This window comes from Hylobates moloch, unplaced genomic scaffold, assembly GCF_009828535.3.
Source record: "Hylobates moloch isolate HMO894 unplaced genomic scaffold, HMol_V3 SCAFFOLD_9, whole genome shotgun sequence".
Taxonomy (NCBI): Eukaryota; Metazoa; Chordata; class Mammalia; order Primates; family Hylobatidae; genus Hylobates; species Hylobates moloch.
In genome coordinates this window covers 120,985,831-121,002,393 of record NW_026652284.1, presented here as the reverse complement: position 1 = coordinate 121,002,393, position 16,563 = coordinate 120,985,831, and the positions used below count along the sequence as shown (strand labels likewise).

General features: G+C 44.0%; 1 protein-coding gene across 21 annotated transcripts in view; it reads left to right on the top strand.

Moving 5' to 3' along the window:
• Positions 1 to 16,563, top strand: part of PTK2 (protein tyrosine kinase 2) — a 350,940-nt gene that overhangs the window by 332,989 nt on the left and 1,388 nt on the right. For all 21 annotated transcript variants that reach the window (XM_058444064.1, XM_058444062.1, XM_058444063.1 and 18 more), the window contains 4 exons: positions 940 to 979; positions 2,035 to 2,141; positions 7,937 to 8,092; positions 11,335 to 11,415. In XM_058444064.1, coding sequence (XP_058300047.1) covers positions 940 to 979; positions 2,035 to 2,141; positions 7,937 to 8,092; positions 11,335 to 11,415 — 384 coding nt within the window. The remainder of the gene's footprint in view (positions 1 to 939; positions 980 to 2,034; positions 2,142 to 7,936; positions 8,093 to 11,334; positions 11,416 to 16,563) is intronic.

Genomic DNA, 16,563 nt, shown 5'->3' with positions numbered 1-16,563 from the left:
TCCCCACTGCTGCAAAAGACAGGAATATTTATTTATTTATTTATTTATTTATTTATTTATTTATTTGAGACAGAGTCTTGTTCTGTTGCCCAGGCTGGAGTGCCAGTGGCACGATCTTGGCTCACTGCAACCTCTGCCTCCTGGGTTCAAGCAGTTCTCCTGCCTCAACCTCCCAGGTAACTGGGATTACACGCATGTACCACCGCGCCCAGCTAATTTTTGTGTTTTTAGTAGAGACAAGGTTTTGCCATGTTGGCCAGGCTGGTCTTAAACTCCTGACCTAAGGTTATCGCCCATTTTGACCTCCCAGAGTGCTGGTGTTACAGGCATGAGCCACCGTGCCCAGCCAATTATATTTTTTGTGGTTAAATAGTATTCCATTGTTTACATATACCACATTTTTTTTACCCAGACATTCATTGATGGACACTTAGGTTGATTCTGTATCTTGGATATTGGGAGTAGTGCCATGATAAACATAGCAGTGCAGGTATCTTTTTGATACAATGATTTGGTTTCCTTTGGGCATGTATGCAGTCATGGGATTGCTGGATCGAATGGTAGTTCTATTTTGAGTTCTTTGATAAGTAGTTCTATTTTGAGTTTTTCAAGTTCATTTTCCATAGAGGTTGTACTAATTTACATTCTCCTCAGCTGTGTAAGAACATTTTAAATGGGTTATGACCACTGTGTTTGTGGTTCCAGAGTGACCCATGCTTGCTTCTCTCACAGCCCTTTCCACACATCCTGTTGGCGTCATTTGCTTATTTGCCTGATCCCCCATCCCAACTGAGACCTTATGCAGAAACCTGTTTTGTTCATTTTGATCCCCAGAATCTAGCCTAGAAGTTCAAGGGGGTGGATAGACAGGGTGGGAGAGAGAGGTCATTACCCAATTGTATATACTAGTGCATTGACTGAACTTTTCTTTTCCCACAGATTGGAAACCAACATATATATCAGCCTGTGGGTAAACCAGGTAAAGAAGAAAAGAATTGGGCGGAAAGAAGTTAGTTTAATTTGATGAAAGCAGGTTTTGAATGTATATGGTGTCGTAGCTTTGGAGTACCCTCATGATTAATTTTTCCTCTACAGACCACAGCAAGTACAATGTTTACCACATTCAGCTCATTACTAGAGTATTGGGAAAAAGAATTTGTTGGTATAATGCATCAGAAATACTTCCTTAGTGTTGCAGTGAGCCGAGATCACACCACTGCACTCCAGCCTGGGCGACAGAGCAACACTCGGTCTCAAAAAAAAAAAAAAGAAATGCCTCCTTAGAATGCAAGATGAGTGTCTTTTTTATAAGAACAGCAGTAGGCATTTATTTAGATTTAGGAGTGGTTTCTTTCCTTTTTTTTTGGATACAGAGTCTCACTCTGTCACCCAGGCTGGAGTGTAGTGGTACAATCTCAGCTCACTGCAACCTCCCGGGTTCAAGCAAATCTCCTGCCTCAGCCTCCCGAGTAGCTGGGACTATGGTGCACACCACCATGCCTGGCTAAAAATTTTTTTCTTTCCTTTCCTTTTTTTTTTTTTTTTTAAATTTTAGTAGAGTTGGGGTTTCACCGTGTTGCCCAGGCTGGTCTTGAACTCCTGAGGTCAGGCATCTACCCGCCTCAGCCTCCCAAAGTGCTAGGGGTTACAGGCGTGAGCCACTGTGCTCAGTCTTCTTTCTCTTTTTTTTTATTTTTTTGAGACAGAGTTTTGTTCTTGTTGCCTAGGCTAGAGTGCAGCGGTGCGATCTCAGCTCACCGCAACCTCCACCTCCTGGGTTCAAGCGATTCTCCTGCCTCAGCCTCCTGAGTAGCTGGGATTACAGGCATGTGCCACCACACCCAGCTAATTTTGTATTTTTAGTAGAGATGGGGTTTCTCCATGTTGGTCAGGCTGATCTTGAACTCCTGACCTCAGGTGATCTGCCTGCTTCGGCCTCCCAAAGTGCTGAGATTATAGGCATGAGCCACTGCCCCCAGCCTCTTGATCTTTCTTAACGCACATGACTTAATGGGAATCATTCTCTCTCACCAGATCCTGCAGCTCCACCAAAGAAACCGCCTCGCCCTGGAGCTCCCGGTCATCTGGGAAGCCTTGCCAGCCTCAGCAGCCCTGCTGACAGCTACAACGAGGGTGTCAAGGTGGGCATCTGAGCCTATGCAGCACCTTCTGCTTGCAGGATTTGTGGTGTCCCCTAGTTCTCAGTTGACAGTGTTCATGTCATAGAGTGGAGTTGGTGCTGAAAATAGAACAGTGCAGAGTGGAACTGCAGTGAGACCCAGGAGTCAATTGGTCTGGTTCTGAACCCCTCTGGGAGTCAGGGAGAAGCTTTATGCAAACATTTTCTTTTCCATTTTCCTCTCAGTGTAATAGATTTTAGGAACTCAATCAGATTCTGATTTTCTACATACTTCTTCCTCTAATAAGACAGAATGTTTTCTTTAGAACAAAGTGCCGAGATTGTTTCTGGTTTTAAAAATTAATTAAACCAGGATGCTTGGGGTAAGTGAGGACTTCTGTAGGCTCCAAGTTTGTAAGTGTGGCTTCATGGAAGACTTATTTATTTTCCGTTTAAAGTTAGAATTGGGTTTGTAAAAGCAATGTATGCTGAGTAGAGCCATCCTCAAACCAAGGGGAGTGTTTGACTCAGGCACAAACAACCACAAGCTTCTGAGTTCGGCAGTCAGAAGTCAGGTGCAGCCTGCCCCGAGGGGTGCCAGCTGGAACTCTTGGTGCCTGTGACTCTGCTGGGTCCCCACCAGCCCTCACCGAGTGCTGGAGCCACTAGAGCAGCAGCCCTCCTCCCTGAGAGATCTGATGGAGGAGGCTCTTCTTTTCTAGCCTGTGTCCTGTAAGGAGATGGGATCTTTTTACTTTCCACTTAAAATGACAAATTACCTCTCAGAATAGACCCTATTTCTCAATTCTCATATACCTTTTATTCACATTTTAATATCTCTAAAATTGGGATGGTGTTTTGGTTTAACTGGCAGCATTTTTTTTTCTTTCTTAGTGGTTCATTAAAAAATGATGCATCTTGGGCTGGGTGCGGTGGCTCATGCCTGTAATCCCAGCATTTCGGGAGGCCAAGATGGGCGGATCACGAGGTCAGGAGTTCAAGACCAGCCTGGCCAACATAGTGAAACCCCGTCTCTACTAAAAATACAAAAAAATTAGCTGGGCGTGGTGGCGCATGCCTATAATCCCAGCTACTCGGGTGGCTGAGGCAGGAGAATTGCTTGAACCCAGGAAGCAGAGGTTGCAATGAGCCGAGATCATGCCATTGCACTCCAGCCTGGGTGACAGAGCAAGATTCCGTCTCGAGGTTAAAAAAAAAAAAAAAGGATGCATCTTATAGTGGAAGACATTTTAAAATCCGAAAAATATCATATCAGGTTAAGATAAACTTTGCTTTACCAATAACCACCACTTATTGACTGTTGTCCCTTTACCAAGTTCTGTGGCAGTCCTTTTTCATGTATTATCAGTTCTCATGTCAACCTCACAGGATTGGTGGTGGTATCATTTCTTAGATGACCAAGTCTCACAGAGATTAAGCAGTTTGTTCAAGGTTACACAGCCTCCACATAGCTGAGCTGTGCTTGTCCACAGGCTTGACTGAGCACATACTTGACTCAAAGGCACTCGCCTGCAAAGCTGAAGCTTCATTAGATGTAGATACATTGTTGTCTTCTCAGAGTCATCAGAAAGTTAATCCAGGGTAAGAAAAAATGTCATCTCCAGGCCCAGAGGGATAGCCTGCAGCTTAGAGGGCACAGATTTGCCAGTGTTCATTGAGGAGGTGACCAGAGGGTGAATGGGCAGCCACTGACACAAACTAGCCTGCTCTCTGTGGCCATAGTGAAAGTACCAACTGGGCTAGGGATGCCTCTGCCCTTAGGGTTGGTGCCCAGAGTTCATGCCAGCAGCTTGTAAGTGCCTGGGAATCAGGAACTTCCTCAGTTCACCAGGCCTCCAATCCCCAGGATGCCTCCTGACAGTTCTGTTAAAGACACACTGAGTCTTCTCCAGGGAAAACTGAGGAAGGACACACCCTTCCGAATATTGGCTTCTTTCAATAAATTTCTAAAAAGGAGCCAGACATGGCGGCACACCCCATAGTCCCAGCTACTCAGGAGGCTGTGGCAGGAGGATCGCTTCAGCCCAGAAGTTTGAATCTGGCCTGTGCAACATAGTGAGACCCCATCTCTTTAAAAAAAGAAAAGGGGACAGAATGAGATTAATGAATTATTTATTTTCATAAGCCAAAAGAACAGACTTTCAAAATGGCTTGTATTACAATGAAAAACCAACTTTAGAGGTAGATCAGTACCACCTTAGAATTCTGACATCGTTATGAAACATGTTTCACAGCTGGAATAACATAATCAATACATATAATTAGGATAGGGTATGAAGCAAATTGAAATCTTGAAAATAATATGTGTACTTAAAATATATTAAGATTGCCGCCCCCGCCCCCCTGAGACAGAGTCTCGCTCTGTTGCCAGGCTGGAGTGCAGTGGCGTGATCTTGGCTCACTGCAAGCTCCGCCTCCCGGGTTCACGCCATTCTCCTGCCTCAGCCTCCCACCTCATCCTCCCAAGTTGGCTGGGACTACAGGCACCTGCCACCACGCCCGTCTAATTTTTTTTTTTTTTGGTATTTTTAGTACCAAAAATACCACCAATACTAACACCGTGTTAGCCAGGATGGTCTCGATCTCCTGACCTTGTGATCCGCCTGCCTCGGCCTCCCAAAGTGCTGGGATTACAGGCATGAGCCACCGCACCCAGCCTAAGTAGATTTTCAAATAATGTGTAATATACACCTCTGTTTCTTCATTGTCTGCTTGGTAGAGGTCATTGAATCCATCCTAAAAGAACAGTATTGTTCTAATACCGCAATGCAGCTAGGCACAGTGGCTCACACCTGTAATTCCAACACTTTGAGAGGCCAAGGCAGGTGGATTGCTTGAGACCAAGAGTACCAGACCAGCCTGGCCAACATGGCAAAACCCCATCTCTACTAAAAATACAAACATTAGTCGTGTGTAGTGGTGTGACCCTATAATTCCAGCTCTCGGGGCTGAGGCACAAGAATCGCTGGAATCCAGGAGGTGGTGGTTGTGGTGAGCTGAGATCACACTACTGCACTCCAGCCTGGGCGACAGAGCGAGATTCTGCCTAAAAAAACTAATACTGAAATACTTACCTTTATGTATAACTAAAATAATTCATCCAAATAACAGGCAAAATCAGTCTCAATTTTTCCTAGGTAGCACTGCATTTTGGTTCTTAACTGAGTTTTTAAGCATCAACCTAAGTAGTTGGAATTGGCTACATCTATGGAGGGTTTATCAACTGCCTGCCAAGGAGCTTCCAAGTTGTCAAGCTCCAGAAAATAGAAAACCATTAGGATGTCTTTCCAAACAGCTTTTCCTTCTGGAATGTCACTGTGAATGGTCCCTAGAAGCATTATGACAGTGCCCCTCTACCACAAGAATTGGGCAAAGGGTAAAGTTTTACAAAAGAACAGAAGCTTTAAACAGGTTACAACCTCCCTAGAATTATAGAATTGTCTATTTCTTCTTGATGAAACACCCTGTGGCCCCCTCCTCAAGAAGCCCTGTTGATATAGTTTGAACTGGCACATCTTATGAAGTTAAACAGAAGACCACACTGTGACTCTCAGTGCAGAAAGTAAAATACAGGAAGTCATCTCTTGGAAATGATGTGGTTATAGTAGGATAGCCCTGGCTTGAGCTTTAAAGAAAACACATTAAATAAAACTGCTCAGTTTAAAGTAGTAGAACCTAATCATAAGAATCAGCTCGAAAAAGGGGTTTCTGTTCTACTTTGGTTTTTTGTCTTTAAAATAAAATAAGCTCCCAATGTCTTTTTTTTTTTTTTTTTTGAGACGCAGTGTCGCTCTGTCGCCCAGGCTGGAGTACAGTGACACAATCTCAGCTCACTGCAACCTCCGCCTCCCAGGTTCAAATGACTCTCCTGCCTCAGCCTCCCGAGTAGCTGGGATTACAGGGATGCGCTACCATTACCCAGCTAATTTTTGTATTTTTAATAGAGACCGGGTTTCACCATGTTGGCCAGGCTGGGCCTAATATCTTTAAACTCAGCCCCAAGTCAGGAATCTTTATGATAACATTATGGCTAGGTGATGAAGTAGATCTCAAAGATGTTGAGGGGCCAGGCTCAGGAATTGAGGCTGCTGCAGTTTCTCCTGAATCTATGAGAATTCAGATGGGCAGTTTGCAGTAATTAAAACCATATGTCCTCCTCCTACTTTCTTTTTGAAGAGCCCTCATTCTGTTGATCTTGCACTGCTGCTGGATTGTTCCTCGGGCTTTGCATGTTCCCTGCATTTGTTTTGTAACTGAGCATGGTGCATGGCAGACCTCTCTATGCAGTGTGCTGGGGCAGTGAGCAGGTGGCACAGTAGCCACACCCTGGCAACAGTGAGTGAGAGCTGGTGGGCAGGCTTGGAAACTAGCTCCTTTTTGTTCTGCTCATGTGTTTTTATGGGGGATTTGTCTGATGCCTTTATTAATATTGTTTTTCTTTTTTCCCTTTCTCTGATAAATTCTTTTAACTTTTCCTCACCTTCCGTTCGACAATAGCCATGGAGGGTAAGCACATCGTGTCTTTGTGTGTCTGTCCAGCTCTCTCTATCATACCCGGCTCTCTGCATGTAACTTTGGACTGGAAAGCAGGAAGCCCAAGTGGGAGGGCACTTCGGCCTGGTTTGTCACCTCTTATGACTGACAGATGCCAAAAGCAGTGTTTATATATGCAAAAGAATGAGACATGTACATCTTTGCAGTAAATGAATTATTCTTGTGCTTTTCTAACTCATACCCAGACTTTGGAACAACCAAGAATGAATCTGTTCCAGATTACTTGGGCAAAAGCATCCAAGGGTTCAGAAATAGGAACTTATATTTAGACTGAGCACTGGCATCAGGTTCATGATTGAACTATATGTACTACAAGTTAGTCTTTTTTAAAAAGTGTATACACACACACACACACACACACACACCATTTTATGCCTGGTATAATTCTAACCAGTTGGAATTTTTAAATATTGCTGAAGATTTCCCTAAGGCCCTCATGTTATTCCACCATCAGTGCTCAAGTTATCTTAGTAACATTTGTTGATGTCTCTTCTGTACCCAGGCCCTAGGTGGACATTGTTACATCTTTGGCCTCATCTTCCCTGATCACAGTTGCCCGGGTGAGAGCGCTGAGGCTTTATAAGCGTAGGCCCAGGTGCTTTCCAGCAGTCAGCACGGAGCTGGCTGAAACCGGGGTCTCGGGCAGGGAGGCTCCTAGCGACACCACTGCTGCTTTGACTTCAGTCGCGACCTGCAAACAGATGCTATCCCCTTAAAGTGCATTCATGTGTCAGCTTTTTATAATTGTACAAAGAGCATGTTTCCATTAGGCGGCTGAGGGCAGCTAAGCTGAGCCATACCGCTTTCACTGCAGAATTCAAACTAAGTGGAAATCCTTATAGTCTTCAGGTAGAATGTTTGACTCTTTAGCCAAATAGGTAATTTTGTCTAAAATTCAGTAAATCCTTAGGTGGATTATTATCTTGTGGTAAATGATTTTGGGGTGAGGGGACATCAAATCACGTCTCTGAAAGAATCTGGAGTTTTTAGTATAATATGTATGATTCCATCTCATTTCCTTTAACTGAGCTCAAAGTTAGAAAAAAAATACTGCCTAATTGGTCACTTGGAGGAATTACTTTACCGTCATTCTCAATCTGAACTATATCCCGTACACACAAGAAAATCAATGACCTTCTGCAATCTGCTTTGATCTCTTGTAAAGACCCTCTCTAGCTTGATTGTGGTGATCTCACGCCATCTGCTGGAGAGCAGAAAAATGACTGGCTTCTGTGTTGTCAGCTTCAGCCCCAGGAAATCAGCCCCCCTCCTACTGCCAACCTGGACCGGTCGAATGATAAGGTGTATGAGAATGTGACGGGCCTGGTGAAAGCTGTCATCGAGATGTCCAGTAAAATCCAGCCAGCCCCACCAGAGGAGTACGTCCCTATGGTGAAGGTAAAATACAGTCATTTTGTGTACTGGCAAAAATGTTCTTATTTCCTGTAAGCTGTGGTGCCAGTTGATAGATGTCTCTAGGTCCCCCTGCCCCACCAAAGTCAGAACTGATGCTTTAGAAGCTCTTCACGAAGGCATCATACAGTGACAATGTTAGTGAGAACCGCAGTTATTCTGAATTGCCGTTCCTATCTTGTTGTCTTCTGTCAGTAAACACTAGGATGGGAGTGTCTTGAAGCAGTACACTCTTTTAATAATTACCACTCACACATAAAGTCTGCAGTGAAAGAGAAAGCTGCAAAAGTATGCTTACAGTATGATGCCATTTATGTAAACTTGAAAAACATGCAAAATAATCCTGTGTAAGACTTAGGGAGATGTGGTTACGTTGTTAGAGTGCAAAGACAAGTAGAGGAATGATCATTATCAAATTCAGATCCCACACCTGTAGGGAGGAGCCAGCTGAAGAAAGGTATATTGGGAGGATTTATCTGTGTTGTTTTCTTAAGCTAAGGGTTGGGTATGTGAGTGTTCATTGAATTTTCTTTTAAAAAGAGTAAAAATAAATAAAAATATCATGCCAGTAAACTAATGTTTTCCAAATTGTGTTCAATGGAGTGGGATCCTAGCAGACAGTGACAGGTGTTCTGTGAAAAAGGACACTAGGGGCTGAGTGCAGTGGCTCATGCCCATAATCCCAGCACTTTGGGAGGCTGAGGCAGGCAGATCACTTGAGGTCAGAAGTTCAAGACCAGCCTGGCCAACATGGTGAAACCCCATCTCTCAAAAAAAAAAAAAAAAGAGAGAAAGAAAGAGGACACTAGGTCCAAGGAAAGTCAGCAATGGCTCCTTTTAAAGAGTACAGACTGGCATGTTGGTTGCACAGAGGTGTCCTCCAGTTCAGAGAGTGTGGTCAAACTTTGCTCTAAGCCAGTATTTCTGAAACATACTCCAACATACTTTTTTTTATTGTAGTAAAATACACATAACATAAACTACCATCTTAACCATTTTTAAGCATACATTTCAGAGGCATTAGGTACATTCACAATGTTGTGCCACCATCAGCACCATCCACTTCCATAACCCTTCCCTTGCAAAACTGAAACTCTGTGCATTTGAAACAACCCTCCTCTTTTCCCCTCCCCTAGCCCCAGCAACCTCCATCCTACTTGCTATTTCTATGAATTGACTACCCTAGGTACCGCTTATAAGTGGAATCATACTGTATTTGTCTTTTTGTGATGGATTTATTTCACTCAGCGTAGTATCTCAGAGTACATCCATGTTGTAGCATGTGTCAGAATTTTCTTCCTTTTTAGGGCAGAGTAATATTCCACTGTATGTTCACACCACATTTTGTTTACTGAACCATCACAGGATACTTGGGTTGCTTCCACCTTTCGGTTATCATGAAGAATGCTGCTATGAACATGGATATACAAATATCTTTTTGAGACCCTGTTTTCACTTCTTTGGAGTGTATACTCAGAATTGCTGGATCACTAATAATTCTATTTTTAATTTTTTAAGGAGCCACCATTCTGTTTTTCACAGCGGCTGCACCATCTTACATTCCCTCCAGTAGTGCACAAGGGTTCCAGTTTCTCCATATTCTCACCAAAACATGTTATTTTCTGGGGGGTTATTTTGAAGCTTAGGGTTTTGTGTGTGTGTTTTAAAAAATAATTGTCATCCTAATGGATGTGAAGTGTATCTAAGTGTGATTTTGATTTGCATACAGGTCTTGAACATCTGTTAGCTTTGAGCGTTTGTGTATCTTCTTTGGAAAAATGTCAAGTTTTTGTTGTTTTGGCCTGTTTTTTAAATCATACTGTATTTTGTTGTTGAGTTATAGACTCCTACAATTGTTATTGTTGGGTTTTTTGTTTTGTTTGAGATGGAGTCTCATTCTGTCACCCAGGCTCCCAGGCTGGAGTGCAGTGGCACGATCTTGGTTCACTGCAACCCCTGCCTCCCAGGTTCAAGCAATTCTCCTGCCTCAGCCTCCCGAGTAGCTGGGACTACAGGCATGCACCACCACACCTGGCTTATTTTTGTATTTTTAGTAGAGACGGGGTTTCACGCTGTTGGCCAAGCTGGTCTCAAACTCCTGACCTCAGGTGATCTGCCTGCCTTGGCCTTCCAAAGTGCTGGAGTTACAGGCACGAGCCACTGTGCCTGGCCCCTACAACTGTTTTTTTAGTATACCTATTAGCAATCTTTGCAACAGCTTCTTATAAACCATCAGTGTGGAAAAAGCTGCTTGATAGTTCTGTTTCATGGAAAGCACAGTTAATCCATTCTGGTTCACTTTTCTTAAGTGTATCACATAACAGTTTTAACCAAAGTTCTTAAGGAAGAACTTGCATGAACCCACAGCCAAGTTTAAACAACTCAACAGTAGATGAAACCATTCAGAATTTTGTACATACTAAGATTTTATATGGTGATTTTATAGACACTATTTTTTTAACCGTATTACTTTGGCCAAATGACATTCTTTTTGTATGTTGATCCAGTTATAAGTAACTATCATTTTCTTACTGGTTTTATTCATATTACATGTAATTTGATGTCTTAGTCATTACATTATTTGATCCTCATAAGGATGACAGTATTGAAAATTTGAAGTTTAAAATTATTTGTTTTAAATCATAGTTAGACCCTTTTCGCTGCAACTCGGAAGTGGCAGGGAGGAGTGTTTCTGCTCAGTGTGCATAATAGATGAAGCCTGAGATTCAGAATGGGGTCCAAAGCAAGGCTGCCCCCTGGCATCCAGGGCAGAGTTGTCATCTCTGGCCAGCCTCATGAGGTGTTTGAAAGTACCTGGGTGAGAACACATTCGGTGAACACACTTGGGGAAAGGTGCTACTATTTATCCTAACCTGTGTTGGCAGGGTTGGCATGTTGGAGCCAGGAGGGTGGTATAATCTGCTTGGAACCAGTAGATGAGGAAAAAAAAATCCTGCTTTCCACCCTCAGCATCTGTGTGACTTTTCTTACGTGAACTGCTGTTCTTCAACCCACTCCTTAGGGTATTAGAGCAATGAATAGTCAGATCTAAATCTTTTGGGAGAAAAAGGAGCCTCATAACTTACAAGATAGGGCTCAGCACTGAGAAAAAGAAATACAGAAATTTGCCTTGAAACTTGTGGAAAGGAAATAAAAAAATATATAGCTGAAAGGCATAAAAATCCTTTGTGTGTGTTCTAATATTGGTTGTGATTCTTGTCTGTTAGGAAGTCGGCTTGGCCCTGAGGACGTTATTGGCCACTGTGGATGAGACCATTCCCCTCCTACCAGCCAGCACCCACCGAGAGGTAGGGCACAATCTTCCCCTTACAGCCCTCTGTGACAGCACTGGGCAGGGACACATTCAGGGATGCCTGTGGTGCTGAAGGGAGCTCCTCAGTCTGTGGCCAGCAGAGGCATCAACTGCCCTACAAGCGATGACCTTCCCTCTAACACTGGCTCCAACCAGGACTGGGCTGTTCATTCTAGGGCATAGGGGTGGTGTGGAGCAGTGGCCACTCAAGTTCCAGATCCTGGGTTTTCCTGCTGCTAGTCCACTGCAGAGCCACTGTGCGAGGTCCTCATGTGAGCTACAAGTGGCTCTGAGCAGTGGACGAGGAAGGCACATGGGAAACTGCTGCTGGTGCCATGAACCTTAAAGGTAGAGGAGTGCTGATATGAATGGGGCGGGCATTGTGCATGGTCTACTTCCTCGAATTCTCCTTAAAAATAGTTGAGCTTGCAAATGATCCTGGTTTTCCATTTCAAGTAGTAATATACAAAATTTCTTTTAGGCCAGGCAGGTAGCTCATGCCTGTAATCCCAACACTTTGGGAGGCCAAGGCAGGAGGATGGCTTGAGGCCTGGATTTCAAGACAACATACTGAGACCCTATCTCTACCAAAAAATTAATAAATAAAATTATTGTCTTAAAAAATTCCAGGCCAGGTGCAGTGGCTCACACCTGTAATCTCAGCACTTTGGGAGGCTGAGGCGGACAGATCACGAGGTCAAGAGATCGAGACCATCCTGGCCAGCATGATGAAACTCCATCTCTACTAAAAATACAAAAAGTAGCTGGGCATGGTGGCACGTGCCTATAGTCCCAGCTACTTGGGAGGCTGAGACAGGAGAATGACTTGAACCCGCGAGGTGGAGGTTGCAGTGAGCCGAGATCGTGCCATTGTACTCCAGCCTGTGACAGAGTGAGACTCCATCTGAAAAAAAAAAAAAAAGTCATTTTAAATTAATAAATGTCTTTTAAGAAGCTTCTTAAGGGCTGAATGTGGTGGCTCACCTCTGTAATCCCAACACTTTGGGCGGCCGAGACAAGAGGATGACTTAAAGCCAGTTTATGACCAGCCTGGGCAACAAAGCAAGACTCTGTCTCTACAAAAAATTTTTAAAAATTAGCTGTGTGCAATTGCTACTCAGGAGGCTGAAGCGGGATGATTGCTTGAGCCCAGGAGTTTCAGGCTGCAGTGAGCTAGGATCAAGCCACCATACTCCATCCTGGGTGACAGAGCAAACCCTGTTTCAAAAAAAAAAAAGTTTTAAGGAATAAAAGTTGACCCAAAATACTGTAGCCCAGCAACAACGATCGTTTTTGCTACCTTTTGGCAATTTTGTTTCAATTATATGACTAACAAATGAAAGGAAGCACCTGCACTTGTTTTAGTGTCTTTGAGCCTAGGGTGTACACTCTGTGGTTGGGATTGACAAACGCACGTGGGAAGCGTCCCCACTACAGAGTCCAGGATCTGCAGGCTTCAGCCTTGCTCCCTGCTGACTCCAGCTGCCTGCTTTTCTCATTTCTAGGGAAGCATGGGCAGTTCTTCATCCCAGCACACTTTTTGTTTGTCCTTTTTATTTTGAAATCATTTCAGATTTATATGAAAGTTAAAAGATTAATACAGAGAATTCCCAACTTTCCTTTGAGTTTCACAGCCTTTTAACATGTCAGCACATTGTCATTCCTGCCCCATTGTCTATGTGTGTACACACATCACTTCCTGCTGTCGAGCAGCTTGAGAATGGCTGTGTATCTCTTGCCCTCTTCCCCTTTGAGATTTCCATTTATATTTCTCATAACAAGGCCATTGTCCTGCATAACCACCACGCAGTCACCACATTTTGGAACTTTAACATGATGTAATGCACTGTCCCACTCTGCAGGGCATGTTCCAGGGTCGTCGGTTGTCTCTGTAGCACTTTTCCCTCACCTGCGAGAGCCAGACCAGGATCACACTTTGCACGTGGTGTTGCTTTCTTCAGCCTCCTTTCATCTGAAACAGCTCCTCAGCCTTTTTTTATCTTTCATGGCATTGACATTTTTGACAAATATAGGCCCAGTGATTTTATAGAGTATTCTTAAAGTTGGATTGAGGGATATCCTGTAAACATTTGTTTCTTCCTGATGAGATTGAGGTTTTGCATCTCCAGTCAGGAATACAGCATAAATAATGCTGAATCCTTCTCAACATCATACCCAGAGACACACACTGTCCAGGGGATGTTCCAGTTGACGAACTGGACATTGACTTCTGAAGGACGGTTGGACACAACTCCTGTTGGTGATTCCTTTGTAAATGGCATTGATTCATATGCATAAACCCTTTAAATTGTTTTTGAAAAGGCCTCTGACTGGTGCCATAGCGTAACTTCACATCCCAACCAAATGGGGTTCTCTCACTTACCTGCTTCACCAGGCCTCTGGCTTTCCATGACAAGCCTCAGTTTTGCCCCAGAGTGGAGAAGTTCCATATACCAGAGGCAAGAAAATGGTGTCCTACCAAGTGGATATTTTAGCGGGACTATTTGTCAACACTTATTCTAGTTGATAAAGTCTAAAGTAATCTTTCCATCTCCCCTGATTCCAATACACAGATTGCTCTCCTGTATACATTATTTTTTAATTATTAATTTTTTTTTTTTTTTTTTGAGACAGGGTCTGTCTCACCCAGGCTGGAATGCAGTGACTCCATCACAGCTCACTATAACCTCCAACTCCTAATCTCAAGTGATCTTCCTGCCTCCGCCCCCCAAGTAGCTGGGATTACAGTTGTATACCACCATGCCCAGCTAATTATTTTTTTTGTAGAGACAGAGTCTTACTGTGTTGCCCAAGCTGGTGTCAAATTCCTGCTTCAAGCCATCCTCCTACCTCAGTCTCCCAAAGTGCTGGGGTTATAGGCGTGAGCCACCACACCTGGCCTTAAATCATTTTTGAAAAGAAGAGGAGCCTGTCTTTGATCCTGCATCTGCCTTTCACTGTCCTCATGCCGCCTCCTGTCCCCATTGTACTTCCTGAAAGAGCAGCCCATCCCTGACGGGGCCACCTCCTCACATGGCAGCTGCACTCAGCACCAGCTCAGAGCATTCCAGTGCTCCAGCTGTTTGGAAATCTCTCTGCTGTAACGGCCCTTCAAGATCTCCTAATTGCCAGAGCCCCTGCTTTCCCCTCAGTCCTGACTCCCCACCTTGAGACCCCCTCCTCTGGCTCAGAGCTTCCTTACTCACTCCTCTCCTGCCAAGACCTCTGCTCAGGCTTTTGTTCCCTGCCACCCTTGAGTGTGGTCATCTCCCAAAATGCTACCCACTTGTTATATTAAAAAAAAATACTTTTTCACTTTGGTAGTTGTTCTCATTCTCATAGATTCAAGTATTTGATGCCTCCCAAATCTGTGTTGATTTTGTAGAACCCCTCCCTGAGCTCTGATCTCCAACTGTCTGCCATTGGCAAGAACGGTCTGCTTTCCTTGTTTGCTTCCACAGTCAGTGACAACAGCATACACTTGCACGTCTGCTCCCAGCAGTTCCCCATCCCCTACACACATGCAAACGACCACACAGCTTCCATCTCTCATCAGGTCTCAGGTTGGTCCCTTCACCTGCACATCCACCATCACCTCTCCTCTGAAGATGGCCTCTTAGATGGTTTATCTGCCTCTTGTCTGTTCCCCTGCCCTTCCATTCAGCCTCCACATTGCCACCAAGAGCCATCTTTCTAGAATATCTCTCTAGATTTTGTCATTCTCCTGCCTAAAAATCTCTTATCCCTCTTGCCAAGTTCTGCCAAATAAAGATCAATTTGGTGTGGCTTTCACAGTTGAAGCCAGCCTACTTTTACAGTATAGGCCAAATTCAGACAAATTCTTTCTGTGAAGTCTTTTTGACCCTCTCTGAGACAGAATGCGTTGCTGTCCTATCTGTGTGCTTTTCTACTATGTGATTTATTCCAGTGTATTATAGGGTCCTGTGTATGCTTTTCCCACTCTAGACTGCGAGTAAAAACAGGTCTTCGTCCTTGCGTCCACAACACCAAGTGTCTCGTACATAATAGGTGCTCCATAATTGATAAAAGAGCAAATGGATAAATCACCATTGGTTGAAGAAACAGATAAGAAGGATCGTGAGACTCTCCCATGCAAAGCATTCTAACCCTGTAGGACAGCATTTTGTGTTCATTAGCTGCTTCCACCATCGCTGCCCTGACTTCATGTGTGTTGGGGGGTGGGGGGCGGCACACATAACGATCTGGCTCTGTCACCCAGGCTGGAGTGCAATGACACGATCTTGGCTTGCTACAACCTCAGTCTTCCAGGCTCAAGCCGTCCTCCCACCTCAGCCTCCTGAGTAGCTGGGAATACAGGTGCACACCACCATACTCAGCTAACTTTTTCTATTTTTTTGTAGAGATGGGGTTTCACCATGTTGCCCAGGCTGGCCTCAAGCTTTTGAGCTCAAGCCATCAGCTTGCCTCAGCCGCCCAAAGTGCTGAGATTGTACAGGAGTGAGCCACTGCGCCCTGCCACCATCCTTAAACCATTTTTTGTATAGCCAAGGAAGGTCTTGAGATAGAGTTGGCATAGTAGAAAGCATAAGACCAGAAGTCAGGATGGAGGCTTTTGTCCTGGCTTGGACACTAATGAGCTGTGTGGCCTTCAGCACATCTTTCTGTATCTCAGTTGTCCATTCTCTGATGTGAAAGTATTTGGAATAGATGATCTCTGAGGTTCTGTCAGATTCTGTGGTTCTATTATGAAACAAAAGCCCTGGGAGTCACTGAGATTAATAAAGTGTAAACAGTGAGCGCAAATGGAGACTAAGTTAGTCCTGGTGTCAGGGAAGGCTTTGAATGGAAGGAACAAGATGCTGGATCTGCATGTGTGAATGGGCATGCACACACAGGCACACTATAATAGCTGAATTTCTAAAGTAAGTAAAAAATTTTAAAAAATGCATGAATGTAGTGTGGGAAGTTAAGAAAAAAAAATTTAAAGATTTTTTTTCATCCTATTGCTCCTAAGGAAGATTTATTTACAGGAAATAAAGTTGTCTTCTCATGGAGGCACTGAAAGAAAGGCTCATAAAAATTCCCTGAAAAGTTCATTAGTGCAGGGCTCAGTGGCATGTGCCTGTGTTCCCAGCTAATGGGAAGGCTGAAGCAGGAAGAT